At 37.0% G+C, this 18,182-nt stretch overlaps 2 protein-coding genes across 2 annotated transcripts; both read left to right on the plus strand.

Moving 5' to 3' along the window:
• The first annotated feature begins 3,448 nt into the window (after positions 1–3,448).
• LOC113646649 (sulfotransferase 6B1-like) lies at positions 3,449–9,571 on the plus strand. Its single transcript, XM_027153038.2, has 7 exons — positions 3,449–3,795; positions 4,227–4,333; positions 5,865–5,954; positions 6,245–6,371; positions 6,456–6,550; positions 6,753–6,909; positions 8,863–9,571. The coding sequence occupies exons 1-7, from the start codon at positions 3,606–3,608 to the stop codon at positions 8,988–8,990; spliced, it is 894 nt and encodes a 297-aa protein (XP_027008839.2). The 5' UTR covers positions 3,449–3,605; the 3' UTR covers positions 8,991–9,571.
• Positions 9,572–12,757: 3,186 nt separating this feature from the next.
• On the plus strand, positions 12,758–17,831 carry LOC113646670 (sulfotransferase 6B1-like). Its single transcript, XM_027153073.2, has 7 exons — positions 12,758–13,057; positions 13,475–13,581; positions 14,780–14,863; positions 15,492–15,618; positions 15,712–15,806; positions 16,004–16,160; positions 17,520–17,831. Exons 1-7 carry the CDS (start codon positions 12,862–12,864, stop codon positions 17,645–17,647), a joined length of 894 nt encoding a protein of 297 aa, XP_027008874.1. The 5' UTR covers positions 12,758–12,861; the 3' UTR covers positions 17,648–17,831.
• The last annotated feature ends 351 nt before the right edge of the window (positions 17,832–18,182 follow it).

Below are 18,182 nucleotides of genomic sequence, written 5' to 3' on the forward strand. Positions count from 1 at the left end.
ACCGAGACCGCGTAATAAACACACACCTCAGTTTATAAGCAGTGACACTGATATAAATATATGTAGACATTTTATAAGTCATGTTTATTCATCTCAATGTCATTTCACATATGAAAACATTAAATATCTCAAATCCAAGCCCACATAAAAAAAACACACACACACACACACACACACACACACACACACACACACACACACACACACACACACACACACACACACACAAATACAGTTATACAGTCACTGAGCCAGAGGCATACTTGTGAAGGTCAATCCAGAAGGACTGTCTAAAGTCCGGAGATGTGGCACAGACCTAATTCAGACTGCTACAGTGTTAGAGGACCCCCCCATCACACACACACACACACACACACACACACACACACACACACACACACACACACACACACACACACACACAGAATGTGATTTATCTTTCTTTTCTTTTGATTACAACAACATAGAGACACATTTTACACTGAAGCCACCTCACCTACATTTATGGTCATCTCCAACATTTTAGTCACCCTTCCAAAACAAAACCTTGTTATTAATTATTATAATTTAATTAAAATGGGGACCCTATCTATCTATCTATCTATCTATCTATCTATCTATCTATCTATCTATCTATTTTTATAAGATGTTATTATTATTATTATTATTATTATTATTATTATTATTATTATTATTATTATTTATTCATTCATTTATTCATTAATTCATTTTCTACCACTTATCCGAACTTCTCGGGTCACGGGGAGCCTGTGCCTATCTCAGGCGTCATTGGGCATCAAGGCAGGATACACCTTGGACGGGGTGCCAACCCAGTGCAGGGCTATTATTATTATTATTATTATTATTAGTAGTAGTAGTAGTAGTAGTAGTAGTAGTAGTAGTAGTAGTAGTAGTAGTATTACTATGTCTTTTCTGTGATCTCTCTCCATGAATGAAACAAACACAAAAAAATCTGATAAAGCATGATAATTTCCAGCCACAAAAAAAATAGGTTGGGACCTAAAATTTCATAGGACCTATAAGCATGGTGAGGATCATACTGAAGAAAGCAACAAGCAACAACATCCATATCAAATAAATAAATAAATGATTTGAATGTTATGGAACTTTAATAAAATGCAGCTCCTGACATCATCAATCTGCATTATTTGTTATTTTGCTGCTCTAACTGCTTATCTGATGGTATACAGTATGTGGTGAAAGAAGGGAGACTAATTAGAACTAAAAGCTCACAAGTTTATGATAAAATGGTGGCGGATCAGTGATACTCGGTGTTGCATCTGGTGGTATTCAGGTGCCATTATAAATTCTGATGAATCCTGTTTACTCTTGACAGGAGGTTAGAATTAGATAACCATATATGGATTAGGGTTAGGGTTAGGGTTAGGGTTAGGGTTAGGGTTACCAAGCCCATGTCAGTATATGGATGAAGACACACAAGCTTGAAAGGTGATGTATTACTTTTAATTTTGATAATTAGAATCGATTATATATTCATTTTAAAAAATGAAAAGAGAAAATAAGTGAACGTGTTGTTGGTCCATACATGAATGATTTCACCGGTCACTATCTCCTGCAGATGGGTCATTCCTTTCCATCCAGAAAGCTGATTATCCAGACAGCTCTACTGTAGTGCTGCATGGATTAATTCCCTAAAAGGAGATTAAACACATCTTTTATCATTGCTGTATAAACAGTACATCTACAGTCTACAGACTGACAAAAATAAAAAGCCATAATCAAATGCAGAACACTTGACCTGCTGCGTAGTTAGGACCGGACAGATAACTGGATGGCTTTTCTGACCACTGATACATTCACTATTGCATGCCATCTAAAGTTCTCCTTAATAGTGATGTGTCATTCGGGAACGAGTCGACACTTTGAATCGACTCTTATAGATTTTGAATTGCACATATAATATGGGCCTTTTGGGATTTTTTTGCTTGTTCATAGCCGTATGTCTTGTTGATTTAATTTAATTAAAATATCTTTCTCTTTTTCAAGCATTTGAAAAATGTATGTATGTATGTATGTATGTATGTATGTATTTATTTATTTATTTATTTATTTATTTATTTATTGTTTAAATAGCGTTTAGGCTACAAAATGCAGTGCAAAAGACACGCTATTCTTAATATTTACTAAAACAATTGCAGACATTACTACAAAAAAACAACACTTTTATATCTAAAATATCTTTCTTTAAAAAAAGCTGACTGCGAGTAAAAAGAGTCGACTCTTACTATTGAACTGAACCAAATAATCTGATTCGCTAAAAAAAATTCTACTCACTGCGCCCAAAAATGAGCTTTGTGCCTTGACAACACTGACCTCTACTGGTCATTACTCAATCACACAAGAAGTTAATTTAGACTTAATTTAGACTTAGACTTTTTTCAGTTGAATTAGAATTCAACTGAAAAATGCTTCTATTTTTTTTATTCATTCTTATTTATTTTTTTTTTTTACAGATAAACTGATTTATTTTGAAATATTGTGAGGAAAACAGGAATTATAATGATGATGATGATTATGATGATGATGATGATGATTATTATTATTATTTTATTTTAATTTTTTTTAACTGTCTGAAACTAATGAGTAAAAGAGAAAAAACATTTGATTTTTGTATTGTTGGAGAACATGCAGTGAAAATTTATTTTTTCTATAAGAATTATTAAAAGTTTTTATTTTTAGGTTTTACATTTCGATTTTTCGAATATTGTGAGCCAAACAGTATATTATTTTATTAAACAGTCATTTTTCTTTTAAACTGAAAGTCAAAAATAACAAGTATAAGAAAAACTCATTTGAAAATTACACTTAAAAATAGATAATACAGAGAGAAAAAAGTGGATCCACTTAAAGACATTTCTTCACAGGATGGTGGAGCATCACAACATGAGCACATTATTCTCTTCAGGTGAATGTGAGAAATGATGTGTCATGCTTGTACGTTCATTTTTTTGTGTGTAGTTGCCTGAAGGTACAGGAGGAACAGAAACTTTCTTTCTTTCTCTCGTTCTCTCTCTCTTTCTCTCTTCTTTCTTTCTTTCTTTCTTTCTTTCTTTCTTTCTTTCTTTCTTTCTTTCTTTCTTTCTTTCTTTCTTTCCTTCCTTCCTTCCTTGCACACACTACTATGTCAATCAGGGAGTTTTTAACCAGAAATATAATTTTAGTCACTTCTTTTTTTAACAGACTTTTTCATAGAGAGTTTTTTTTCTCAGTATAGCAGCAAAACGTTGATGTCGAATGCACAGCAAATTCGAATTTCTGGGAACTTTTGAGTCCTGCCTTATATATAACACTTTTAACTTACACAGTTAAAGGGAAAGACACATTTGAAGTAATGTTATTATCGTTTGTTCCGCCTCCTCCTCCTCCTCCTCCTCCTCCTCCTACTACTACTACTACTAATCCACGTCAAACATCTCTGAATAAGCAATTAATCTGAAACAACAAAACAAGTCTCTCATGCAAGCACATACTATATAAGCACACACTCACACACACCCGCCCACTCTCACGCACACCACAGGCAGCAGTAGAACAAACCCTGTGCTTGGAGCAGCAGGAACAAGATGTCTGAACCAAAATCTGCAGCAAAGTCCAAAATGGACATAGGAATGAGTATGAAGGATGAGGAGAAGCTTTATAAGAGAAATGGGATCCTCTACTCCACGATCATGAGCCCACCGGAGAACCTGGATGCCCTAAAGAACATGGAAGCAAGAGAGGATGACATCATGCTGGTGGCTTATCCCAAATGTGGTGAGTAATACCTGATTTTGGATAAAAGAAATCTTAGCTGTTGCTGTTCTCCTCAGTAGCTCCATGAAAGCAGAGCGAGTCTTTCATTCAGTGCTGGAATGTGAGGAAATGAGGAAACGGCAAAGATCGGGTTACACAAGACATAACAACTCCAGAGCTGTAGTATAGAGTTCCTAAATCCAGCATGTAGCAGTGTTAGAAATACCAATGGTAAGAAATACTGAACCTTGCCTTCCATTAGGGAAAAAATTCCACAAAACAACACATTATTATTTCCAAGGATGTTGTGCAAACGCTCCCAGGAAATGTATATGTGTAGGAGTTTTGTGTCAACACTGCTGATTAATAGCTGTTTACTTTTCAAGTATGAATGAAAGACTTAACATGTCTGCAAACAGAGTGATCTTTGAGCTTTGAGCTATTTGTTTCAGGCTGTAACTGGATGGTTGGAGTGTTGAGGAAAATTATCACTACATGTGGATACCCTCTCCCTGAAGGGGCCCCGTTGATCGAGTTCCACTCTCCAGATACACAGAAGGTCAGTTTTGTGCCAGAAACCTCAAAGCGAACCCTGAGTTTAAGGGGATAAAAAGTCCCTTATATACTGAAAGCCCTGATTAGTATTCCGCTGTAGGCAAGTAATGGTTAGGTGGCTTTCACACTGTTTTGAAGCAGCTTTATAAAACAATTCTCACTCAATTTGATACTGCGACCATAACAACTATAACAACCCAGTTACCAGTCCTAGCTAGCAACTGCTAACTTACTATCCAAGGCTAATTTATAGCAGTGAAAGCATCATTTTGAGCCGATTTATTATATAGCTTTGAATTTAACTATAAAAACTCTGAAACTGGAAATGCACCTAGCATTTTGTCATCCCAAATAGCTAACTAGTATGTCTTGTACAGTATGTCTTGTAAACTAGCTTGGATGTGCCATAACCTTTGGAGCTAATTTATTGCCATCACAAAATCAGCTCTTATGTAAGACTTTCGATGACTTGGTTTTATAAAGAGATTGGGAAGAATAAACAAAGGAGGATGAGGTTCACTTCTGAACCTGGTTCCTCTCAAGGTTTCTTCCTCATGACATCCAGTTTTTCCACTCCTCGCCTCATTATGGATGACATAAGCACATTATTCTCTTCAGGTGAATGTGAGAAATGATGTGTCATGCTTGTACGTTCATTTTTTGGCGTGTAGTTTTTTGCCTGAAGGTACAGGAGGAACAGAGAGATATTATTTAAGAGATAACATACATAATGTACATTACCAGTGTTGAAATGTAACGGAGTACAAATACTTCATTACTGTACTTAAGTAGAAATTTCACGTATCTGTACTTTACTTTGCTATTTAAATTAATGCAAACAATCCATACAATACTAAATAAAAATAACATTTATTGATTTGGTCTTTTTGTCTTGTGAATATTTTTTTTTTATTAATGACTGCATTCATTGGACACACTGTTTGTAGAGAATTGATTTCTACAAACATACAAACATTCACACTGTTTGTAGAGATTTTGAATGAACTACGTGTTTCCCATTTTTACGGGATAAAGACTGCTTGGACTTTAATCCTAACTGTTTCTTTGTTATTTGTGTGAATTTTGAGCCGTTTGTATCTAGAATTTCTATTATGATAATAATAATTTTTTTCTCGTCTCTGCCTTTTGCCTTGCTCTCTAGTATTGCTAATCTCTCTGATTCCTAGGGTCTCATTTAACAAATTTGTAAAATAAGTACCAAATTTGTATATAAATCTCGCCTCACAAATTGTGTACAATTACTGTACAAATGGCCGCTGATAAATCCTACACGAATTAAGTTTACGTGGTGCACATCCACGCTCGTTTGCATAAAGACGCCCACAAACGACCATATATGGTATATATACATGCATAGATTTTATATATATATATAAAATCTATGCATACACACGACTGACAAATAAGGACCCTAATATTTTGCATTTTGACTTTGCAAGCTCTTTTATATTTTAGAATAAAATGTGAATCCATGTAAACTGTGTGCTGGTTCATTTTTTCCCAATTATCTGCAGATTTTGTCCCAGATGCAATCACGGCGTCTTTTTGCGACTCATTTCCATCCCGATGACATCCCTGTCTCATTCAAGACCAATAAAACAAAGGTAAGTGTGAGAATATTGTGACAGATCATTCATATTGCAAATTAATAGCAGTTCCACTTAATATCTAATCATTATGTCTCATTATTAATCAACCAAAAGTAATATACCCCAAAACTAAGACGTACGTATATCAGCCATCCAGCCTGAATTAATTAAAGTAAAAATCATAGATTTGAGCACAAAGTTAGTATCAGATCATTTACATAATTCATTTCCAGGGAACGGAATGTTATGTCTTAGATTTTGTAGATTTTCTTCACCTTCACATTGAAAATGATGTTTGTTCTCAGATGTTGGTGGTGTTTAGAAACCCCAAAGACACCGTCGTCTCTTATTACCATTTCATGAACAATAACCCGGTGCTGCCCAAAGCCGAGTCCTGGGACAAGTTCTTCTCCGACTTCATGTCCGGTGAAGGTGAGGTGAACCTTCTCAAGCTTCTGAGTTCAATCATAATGTCTTCTGTTATAGAGAATTGATGTATCTGAATTCCACATACAGTGGGCTGGGGTTCATATTTTGACCACGCCTTGGCCTGGGAGAAACACATGGATGACCCAAATGTGTTGATCGTCACCTACGAGGAACTAAAGGAGGTAAAAATAAATAATAAAATAAAAAAGTATACATTTCTTGATCGAAGCTATATATATATAGACATATATGAGTTTAAGATTTTATATTTTTCTTATTCAGTATCTCTCCTGTGCCTGGTGTTTAAAGTAATAATAGTGAACTGCTTTCATTGCTGCTCTCCTCAGCAAATAATACAGAAATGCTTTTTTTAATCTTTCTTAGAACCTGCTTGAGGGTATAAAGAAAACCGCAGACTTTTTCAGCTTCACTTTGACGGATGAACAGATCCAAGGGATTGCCGGAGAGAGCACGTTCAGTGCCATGCAGTCTAGCTCAAAAACCTCTCATGGAAAGTTTGGCAACGTCTTTTTCCGGAAAGGTAATTAAACTGTGAGGTTTGGGATGGGTTTATTCTGGGTTGGTGGAATTGTGAATAGGAGTGACACTAACCAATCAAGGTATTTGTGGGATCAGGTATGTAGAAGAGGGATGTGGTAGCTCAGTGGTTAAGATGTTGGACTACTGATCGGTAGGTCATGGGTTTGAACCCCAGGACCAAGATACCACTGCTGGGCCCCTGAGCAAGGCCCTTAAATTGCTCAGTTGTAAGTCACTCTGGTAAATGTAGAAGAGGGTGAATAGGATATCTAAATAGAATATCTGTCTTGTGATGCTGTTTGGTTAAGTTGGGGGATTGAGTAGCTCAGTGGTTAAGACATTGGACTACTGATCAGAAGGGTGTGAGTTTGAATCCCAGGACCACCAATTGAGGACTTAACCCTCAATTGCTCAGCTCTATAAATGAGATAAATGTAAATCTGCTAAATGCCTTAAATGTACATGGTTTAGAGCAAAGACGTGTTCACCGCAGCTTCTCGTTAGCTAGTGTCAATAACGAATTAGAGAGAAAATAGATACAGATTCAAAGACACAGTTATTTGATGTATGCATGAGATTCAAGTCAATAAACCTTTATTTTAATTTCAATGACATATAGCTGGTGCAGTACAAAAGTACACAGTGTGAATGAAACCTAATGATAAGGAGGTTTGATTTGACACACAGGCCAGGTACATAAATATCTAAACATTGGTGTAAAACAACACAGGAAGGCAAATAAACGGGACATTAATCACCAGACATGAATTTAATTGAGCATGCATTTCACTTAAAGCAGAAGGCAGGAAATTACAGGCAGGAAATTAAGCCAGCTGCATTAAAAAACTTGGCAGATCATCACCAGCGAAACCAAGGAAACGCAGCAATATCAATCTGGTGATAATTTCGTTTGGTCCCTTACAAGGGGGAGGGGCCTTTTACTGTATATCTGTAAAGACTTTTCTTTTATTCAGCCTTTGCACCAAAACGCCACTTCGTGTTATCCCAAACTATTAAAGAAACAGGGATTGGTTTTTATCAATGTAACAAAGACATTGCCATAACTCGAATATTAGGCTGTGTTTCGGGATACTTCTAGAAAGTTCTGTATTATTTTAAAACTTCAACCTTCTACGTAAGATGCCTAAAACACTGATACCTTGTACTCAATGTTCAAATAGTACACACAAGCACACAAATACACAAATTTATCACAACCTTACAAATGTCAAACACGTACTAAATTGACGTGCTCATGCACAGCCACGCTTATTTGCATAAATACGCCCACAAACGGCCATATATGGTAAACAACTTTCCTTATTTATTTATTTATTTATTTATTTATTTATTTATTTATTTATTTATTTATTTATTTATTTATTATAAAGAAAAGCACATTATTCTGCTTTTAAAGCCAAAATGATTTTTTTTACATTATGTCTGTGTTTTCTGTCTGTAATCCTCTTATCTTTAATCAGTGATTCCTCCTATCCTCCTTTTATCGTTGTAACAAAAACAGTGCCTTCACCTGAATATTAGATCATATGTTATGGTATAATTCTAGAAAGTTTTATGTAAGAACTCCAACATAATATGTTAAATACCTTAAACGCCAATAACCTCACCTACTAAAAAAAAACTGAACAAAAAAAGTGCTCTATGATGTTTTATGAATCACAGAACATTTTTAAAACTGAACACGCTTATGGTCATGTATTATAATCACGTCATGTCATCTGATCAATGATGTATAATAATCACGTCATGATGCAGAAACATGACGTTGTCGAATCTTACGATTTGTTTAAATGTGAAATCCTTCCCCATAGCTGCAGCTCTATGATTCTCTTCTTCATGACATAACCTTAGATACGTGTATTGCCCGTGTAGCATCTATTCGAAGATCGACTATCCGTTTGTTCATTTTTGCTCATTCTGTTTTCATTCCCAGGTGAAGTAGGAGACTGGAAGAACCACTTCAGTGAGGATCAGAGCAAGCAGATGGATGAAGAGTTCGAGAAGAAACTAGCAGGAACCAAACTGGGAGCCAAACTAAAATACGAGAAGTACTGCCAGTGATCTGACATATAAAACGCTGTGAACTAGGACTGTTTTTGTTTTTCCTCATACATACAGTACACTAAATAAGCATTTAATTCAAATATGGATGATGAAAGATTTAACTGTGTTTATAACTCCAGTATACTCTAGATAGCTAAAAACACAATAACTCAGAGGTGGCAATCATCTCTAGACCACTCTAATACTATATATACACCACAATTCTGTTTTTTTTACCGTTGCTATTCTCAAGCAACCGTTGCTATTCCCAATTCTCACCGTCATCCAAGATGGATGACGGTGAGAGATGAAGCACGTTCAGATCTCAGGCATTACTTTCTACATTTTCTACACGCAGTATATCGAATCGGATAAAACACACAGAAAATAAAGAAAAAAGTTTGAAAATGAATACTAACTGCTCTTGTTACACATATATTAGATACGATACACTTTATTGTCAATGCACAGACATTTATTAGGATATAAATGTATATCATTGTTTTTCAATTGTTTTTAGACATAAAAGATTTTTTAAAACCCTTTTCGGTGATATATTTTGTGTGGAATTTTGTGATTAATAAAAGGAATAAAATCTATAACATGGACCTGTTTTTTAATCCTTATTCCAATAAAAGTACAAGAAGAATCTATTATTTTATTATTTTAGCAATTAACACAAAATGCCAAATATATATGCCAAAGAACCAGGTGTATGAGCGGATATTAAGTAACGTTAACTTTAATAAAAGATAAGCACTAACAAACAATATGAACTAGATTGTATGATACACAGGGCTCTCAAGTTTTGAAGACAGGCAAGACTGACCCCCCACCCCCCTACCCCAATTTAAAAAAATGTTTCACCAGGATCACTGTCCACATTTTAACCAAATACAAGTTATTTGTTCATTTTTCATTTATTAATTTGTGTGTGTGTGTGTGTGTGTGTGTGAGGTGAGAAAGAGAGAGAGAGAGAGAGAGAGAGAGAGAGAGAGAGAGAGAGAGAGAGAGAGATTATGACTGGTGGTGTTTATTTTAAGTGTTTGTTTCCTTTTTTGTAATGTTGCTCCCATTTAAAACAGTTCGGCTCAAGCCCAGCTGTTTTTAGAGTCATGATTGAGGACAATGTCCCATCCAGAGACAAGCTGTTTCGTGTTGAGGTTTTGTTCAAACCGACCACTGAAAATACCCTCTCTAATGAATATGTTGGTTTTTTTTTCATTGGTTGTTGCGTTAAATCTTACCCATATACAATGGTGCTATTTTCTGATTGGCTATTGTGTAGCCTCTTTTTTTGATTGGCTGATAAGTGTCAGGCTTGACTAAGAGCTCCAGGGGAGACGCGCTTGATTCCTGACCGTTTCCATAGAGACAGCGGTGCGGACTGATACGTTTTGGGTGCTGCGGCTTATTAAATATATTATAAATAGTCAAAAAAAATTTCTGCCTGAGAAATACGATGTGTGGCGTGAGAGTGTGACAAAAGACCGTAAGGCGTGACTATCACTCTCAATGCGTGACACTTGATAAGTAGCCTTACATGATGAGGAGATGAGTAAAGAATGTCACTGATGACAAGTAGATATTCGTTGATAGGTGTAGCGGCAGATATCGGGTGTTGTTTTCCCGCATATGAAGCTCATGCATTTCAAATGTGAGCACGGCTTTTTCCACGACACTGTGAGAACGAGTAGTTTTAGACCGATACAAGTACTGAAACCCATCTGATGTTGTATTCTGATAGAGAGAGAGAGAGAGAGAGAGAGAGAGAGAGAGAGAGAGAGAGAAAGAGAGAGAGAGAGGACCACCCACATTGTCCTGTAGTTATCTGTAGCTAGTCATTTGCTAGTATGTCGAGCTATACATGCCACCCCCGATCTCCCAGTGTTCTGAGTTCCCAATGTGACCTCATCTTCTTTCCAGATTCCATCCTGACGTCCTATCCCTGGTCTCCTGGTCAGAATCTCGTCGCTTGGTGGTGCACTCTGCTGCAGAGAGATCTGCATGGACAGCCTGTGATCTATGGGACTACTCGGAGACAATCACACCGTCTTTGACCTGCTGTTAAGTCGGCCAGCTTTGTGCTCGGGTCTTCATCAGTGAACGTTTAAAGACTTTGGCAGAAAGGAATACGTGTTAATTCTGTAATAAACTCAGAAATTACGCTGACCTATGAGTTCCCCAGGAGCTCTTGGTTGCTTAATTCCACTGGATGATAAACTATTGTAGAAAGGACATTACATTATTTCCTGTCCAGTGTCACACAAATAAGTGTGTTCACTTCTGAGTCTGGTTCCTCTCAAGGTCTCTTCCTCATATCACCTCATGGAGTTTTCCTCCCCCGGTCCAAAGACATGCATGGTAGGTTGATTGACATCTCTGGAAAATTGTCTGTAGTGTGTGAGTGAATGAGAGTGTGTGTGTGCCCTGCGATGGGTTGGCACTCCGTCCAGGGTGTATCCTGCCTCGATGCCCGATGACGCCTGAGATAGGCACAGGCTCCCCGTGACCCGAGAAGTTCGGATAAGCGGTAGAAAATGAATGAATGAATGAACAATAGAAATTACGCATTTGAAATTAAAAATTTATCCCTACTTTTAACACAGATTATAATTCATTATAAATGAATAAAAATAAATAAATAAATGTAGCAATAATTGCTGAGATTTTCTTTGCAAAAGTTAAAGTTTAAGGAATCGAGTAAAAGAAAAGCTTTAAAATGAAACAAGTCAAGTCAAGAAGCTTTTATTGTCATTTCAAACCATATATAGCTGTTGCAGTAGACAGTGACATGAGACAATGTTTCTCCAGGATCATGGTGCTACATAAAACAAAAGACAGGGCTAAGGACTTAGTAAGTTAATCCTAGTCACATAAAGTGCATCTGTGCAACCTGCAGTACAGAATCAACAGCACACTATACTTTTTATACAACTTTTCTCCAGATTTTTTGTGTATTTCAGAAAGACTCTCGGTCCAAATAAGAAGAATGTGAAAAATGATGTAATGCATGTTTTTTTTTGTTTGTTTTGTTTTTTCTTTTGTGTATTATTTCTGAAAACTGGAAAAACCTGCATGTGAGCCTGAGGGCATACAGTAGGAGGAGCTATTAAGGAACTGAAAGAGATAAGACAAACTTCCATAACCTCTGGCACAGACTCAACCTCGATCAAGTCAAACCAGCTCCTTTTCATCTTCTACACTAAAGACATGCCGACATCTAAGTGAAATTTCTATCAACATCAGATGATGTAGATAAATCCAGGAAAAAATGCGCACCGTAATAGCGTGCGTGAACGTGAGGATGAAGGAGAGCTTGAACTTGGTCCTGTAGTCATCGTTGAGAAAAAAAAATAATCTGAAAATGTCAAAAGACATTACACTAGAGCAATAAAACCAGGTGTCAGGAGGAATCACACCTTATAAATCAGTGTATCAACACTAAAACGTTCACTTTCCCCTTCACTGAAGGATGTGACGCATTCATAATCCTCACGATGGTGATCTATATGCATAATATTGCCCTTATTAGAGAGTGTCTTAGAAAAAGAGTTCTTTTTTACACCTATGGATTTTACATAAACTGGGAGTAAACTGTTTTTTTTTTGTTTTTTTTTTATTGTTCTGCTCTCACTATAAAATGTATTGAAATTTATGTTTAATTTAATGTTCTGAAATCCAAGTAATCACGGTCTTAGGTCAGGAATCAAGATCTCTGAATAGGTAACCTGAAACGCCCAAACAACTCTTTCGCACGCAAGCCCTTCCTGCACATGCACTCACTCACGCAAGCATGCACACACACGCATACATATACTTCCTCTCACCCCACTTTATAGCCAGCAGCAGACTGAGAAATTAGTCGTCTCATCAACAGGGTGACAAGATGGCTGATCAGACATTTAATGCAAAAATAAAAGAGAGTATGATGCAGGGAAAGAATATGAAAGATGAGCAGAAGCTTTATAAGAGAAATGGGATCCTCTACTCCACGATCATGAGCCCACCGGAGAACCTGGATGCCCTAAAGGACATGGAAGCCAGAGAGGATGACATCATGCTGGTGGCTTATCCCAAATGTGGTGAGTAATACATGATTTTGGATTAAAAAGAAATCTCAGCTGTTGCTGTTCTCCTCAGTAGCTCTATGAAAGCACAGCAAGTCTTTCATTCCGTGCTGGAATGTGAGGAAATGAGGAAATGACAAAGATCAGGTTACACAAGACAGTACATAACAACTCCAGAGCTGTAGTATAGAGTTCCTAAGTTCAGCATGTAGCATTGTTAGAAATACCAATTTTAAGCAATACTAAATCTTGCATTGCAGTCCCCCGGGTTTCCCTCGATGTTGCGTAACACACACTGGAATGCATGTGTGTGCTTTTTGTCACACTGCTGCTTTTACACTGTTTACTTTTCATGCACACACACACACACAAACAACAACGACTTACCACGAACACAAACAGACTAATCTCCGAGCTCTGAATTTGTTCCAGGTTGTAACTGGATGGTGGGAGTGTTGAGGAAAATTATGAGTGCATCTGCATTACCTCTCCCTGAAGGGCCCCCACTGATCGAGTTCCACTCTCCAGACACACAGAAGGTCAGTATTGTTCCAGAAACCTCAAAACATTCTTAACGTCCCTCATATACAATACGGCCAGATTTTGTGTTCTCAGATAGTAAGCATATAGGAGTTGGCAAACTGATATTTGGCTGATTTCCCACTTTTTTTTTTTGCACCTTTTGTGCTGATATAAAAAACACCCACGTGGTTATAGTGTGCATTCAGTGCACATGCTGTAACCACGACGACCGTCTTAGCAGCTGAAGCTATTTAGGCTAGTGTGAGAGTCCTACAAAATAGTAGCACAGATCTCATTAAGATATGGTAGAAAGAGCATCACAATGCACGCTCTTTCTTAATATTTATGTTTGTTAGTTAGTTAGATCTTTTTAGAATGGTTTTATAATTCTAAAATAAAAAATAAGGTTTAACTCTAAAAAGGTGGCAGTTTCTTGCCTTCATTGTCACTCTAAAGGCAGAAAAAGATTACTGGAACTGCTTCTGTGAATTATATATATATATATATATATATAGTCAAAGCCAAAGTTTATTTATAAAGAACTTTTTTTAAAACAAGTGTTTGTCAAAGTGCTGTACATACAAAAAGGAAACATGTTCATCAATACAAACAGTTTAAAAGAAAAACACTTAAGACACAATAAAAGAAATAAAAGAAAGCAGCTCTCACATGGCATCGAACGCCAGACTGTAAAAATAAGTTTATAGGCCAGATTTGAAGACCTCAAGTGTTTGAGCCTGTCTGATGTAGAGAGGCAAACTGTTCCAGAGCTTCGGGGCCACTCCTGCAAAGACTCCGTCCCCCCTGCTCTTCAGTTTTACTCTTAGAACAGCTAAAAGCAAATGGTCAGCAGACCTTAGTGCTCTTGACGGAGCATACAGATGAATCAAATCTGATAAATAACTTGGTGCTGAAACATTAACAGATTAAAAAACTTATAAAATATATATATATATATATATATATATATATATATATATATATATATATATATATATATATATATATATATAACAAAATTTATTTATTAATTTATTCCAAACTTGGATTATTCTTTCACTATCCACCAACTTTTTGCAATTTTTCTTTTGTTATTAGTCAATAATAATAATAATAAAAAAAAAAGTCCTTGACCACATTCAGCTGAACTTCTTTCATCTTTGTACGTAAAGCTGCAAAGGTGTGATCTTTTCGTTTTTTCCCCTCTGTTTGTAGATGATTGCCCAGATGCCATCAAGGCGGTTGCTTGCGACTCATTTACACCCAGATAACATCCCTGTTTCATTCAAGAAAACAAAGGTCAGTGTAAGAGCACTTTACAGCATTTTACACCTAAACCCCTAAAGTCTCATCTTATTGCTCAGTATTTCACCTCAAAGCACTGTAACAACAATAAATTATTCAGTAAACCAGGGGTGGCTCTATAGGATTACATCTTTAGGGGGTTTTAGCCCTCAGTGAGAATTAAAAACAAGAAGAGTTTTATATTATATATTATATGACTACATAGTAAGCCAAAAGTTATGGTATTATTTAAAATGGCAAAAGTGGACACCAAAATTTTATGCATGATGTAATGATGCCAGTCTTGAATCAAATCAGTTCATGTATGTGTGCATTCTCTACTAACAGCGTGCCATCAAGGGAACATAGTGGGTGAACATGAACACTCCTTGGGTTTTGTAGTGCATTGTGGGATTTTTTAGAGAGTGAACCAAAGATTTTGTAATTAATTAACTGGTTAAGGCCATGTTTACTTTAAGATCAGTCTACTTGTAAAATAACTCTTTACAAAAACTTCACTTTACTCACTCCAGGCACAGGTCAATCCATATTTTATGTTTTTTTTATGTAAACCTGATAACATGACTCGATGGATTTTGTAGATTTTCTTCACCTTCACATTGAAAATGATGTTTGTTCTCAGATGTTGGTGGTGTTTAGAAACCCCAAAGACACCGTCGTCTCTTATTACCATTTCATGAACAATAACCCGGTGCTGCCCAAAGCCGAGTCCTGGGACAAGTTCTTCTCCGACTTCATGTCCGGTGAAGGTGAGGTGAACCTTCTCGAGCTCCTGAGTTCAATCATAATATTTATTGGAATAGAGTATAGATGTCTCTGACTGAACTGAATTTCACATACAGTGGGCTGGGGTTCATATTTTGACCACGCCTTGGCCTGGGAGAAACACATGGATGACCCTAATGTGTTGATCGTCACCTATGAGGACCTAAGGGAGGTAAAAAGTATTAGTATGTGTGAAAATGAATGATCATACTTATATCATATTTTGTGGACATATTCTCTTTATTAAATATTTATCCGGTGTAAATGAAACAAGCTTTCATATGATCTGAGGCTGTAATCAAATGAGTAATTAACACTATAATAGTACTATAAGACTTATAGCATTTTTCTTTCTTTTACTTTTCTTAGAACCTGCTTGAGGGTATAAAGAAAGTCACAGACTTCTACAATTTCACACTGACAGATGAACAGATGAAGCTGATCGCTGAAGAGAGCACGTTCAGTGCCATGCGCTCGAGCTCTAAAGCAAGTCACGGAAATTTTGCCGCTGTCATTTTCCGAAAAGGTAATCGATCCGAGCATTAATGACGAGTTAGCAGAGTTTGCATGTATTCAAGAGCTCCACTTGGTCAACACAAACAGCATGACCCTAAAGTCTAATTCTGTATTTAGAAATCAATCATAAATGACTTATGGAGTAGGTCACAGAATGGCAGATCCTTGTGCTTGCTCCTGACAATGTTGGGTCTTTACTTTGAGTATTAGCTCTAAATTATTAAGTGACTTCCAGGCTCAGTTGATTTACATTTAATGACAACTACAAAACTGATAAGAGCTATCAAAGACACACAATAAATTTTCCTCCATTTATAGGGTGCCATTACTTATAACCCACATAAAATTGTGCTTAAATGCTCCCGAGTGGGGAAAAGTATTTTCTTTCTCAGAAGAAACAAGAGAGCAAAAATGGCCAATGGGTGGAACTGACTGGGGTTCTGGTAGCCTACTGGTTAAAGGGCTAGACTACCAATCGGAAGGTTGGGAGTTCAATTCCCTTGTCCACCAAGCTGCCACTGCTGGGCCCCTGAGCAAGGCCTTTAACCCTCATTTGCTCAGCTGTATAAAAATGTAAATGATACGATCTCTCTCCTGTCAATCACACTAGATATGGTATGGAATGAGCACAAAAGCATGAACACAATTTTTTTATAACTTGGAATTATTCAGAAACTATATCGTCAAGCTAAATGGAAAGTCTTACAGTGACGAGAGTCAAAGATTAGTTACAGTGCTATTGTCATGGCGGGACAAAGGCGAGTGAGGATCCAAATGCAGTTTTTAGAGTTTTAATTGGCCAAAACACGAAAAACAGTCAGGCAGGCAACACAATGTAGAACACAGAACGAACAGGCAATGGGAACATCGAACAGAAACACACAACATACCAACACCAACAACGACTAACACTAGGGAAGTGAACAAACAGAGTAGATATAGCAAACAGGAACCAATCACAAAGCGGAGACAATCAGAGACTAAGACAACACACCTGGGGAAAGGATTGAGAGCAATTAGTGTCCATGGTGACAAATGAGTGGACGGAGCAAAGAATTAACAGCAGGGCAAGACAGCAGACAGAAACTGGGCAAAAACGCAGACAGACTCATTACAGCTATAGATTAATGTTTGTAGGTGGTGTTTACATTTGTACTTTGACTTACAACTTTATTTGTATAAAACAAAGTGAATTCCCATTATGTCTCATATTTTACTATTTTTCAGTTTCTTAATTACAGGACTTTGGCCAGACCTGTAGAATGTTTAAATGGGTTAAATGTGCTATGAGAAAATATTACAGATATATCATCTTCTGAAGAGCAGCCATCAGAATTAGAAATTTTGCTCATTCTGTTTTCATTCCCAGGTGAAGTAGGAGACTGGAAGAACCACTTCAGTGAGGATCAGAGCAAGCAGATGGATGAAGAGTTCAAGAAGAAACTAGCAGGAACCAAACTGGGAGCCAAACTAAAATACGAGAAGTACTGCCAGTGATCTGACATATAAAACGCTGTGAACATTTTTTATTTTATTTTATTACATAATTTAGATAAATGAGTTGCAGTGAATGAAAATAAATAATTAATTATATTGCTACTAATTCTGATGCACTTGTTTACAAAATGTGAACGTTTATTTTAACTGATTAAAGACTTCACCACTAGATGGTGCAACCACTCATGGCTTCCTGGCTTCCTCTTAAATGTTCATTCATTCATTCGTTTTCTACCGCTTATCCGAACTTCTCGGGTCACGGGGAGCCTGTGCCTATCTCAGGCGTCATCGGGCATCAAGGCAGGATACACCCTGGACGGAGTGCCAACCCATCGCAGGGCACACACACACTCTCTCATTTACTCACACATTTACACGCTACGGACAATTTCCCAGAGATGCCAATCAACCTACCATGCAGGTTTTTGGACCGGGGGAGGAAACCGGAGTACCCGGAGGAAACCCCCGAGGCACGGGGAGAACATGCAAACTCCACACACACAAGGTAGAGGCGGGAATCGAACCCCCAACCCTG

This window comes from Tachysurus fulvidraco, chromosome 2 (genome assembly GCF_022655615.1).
Source record: "Tachysurus fulvidraco isolate hzauxx_2018 chromosome 2, HZAU_PFXX_2.0, whole genome shotgun sequence".
Taxonomy (NCBI): domain Eukaryota; kingdom Metazoa; phylum Chordata; class Actinopteri; order Siluriformes; family Bagridae; genus Tachysurus; species Tachysurus fulvidraco.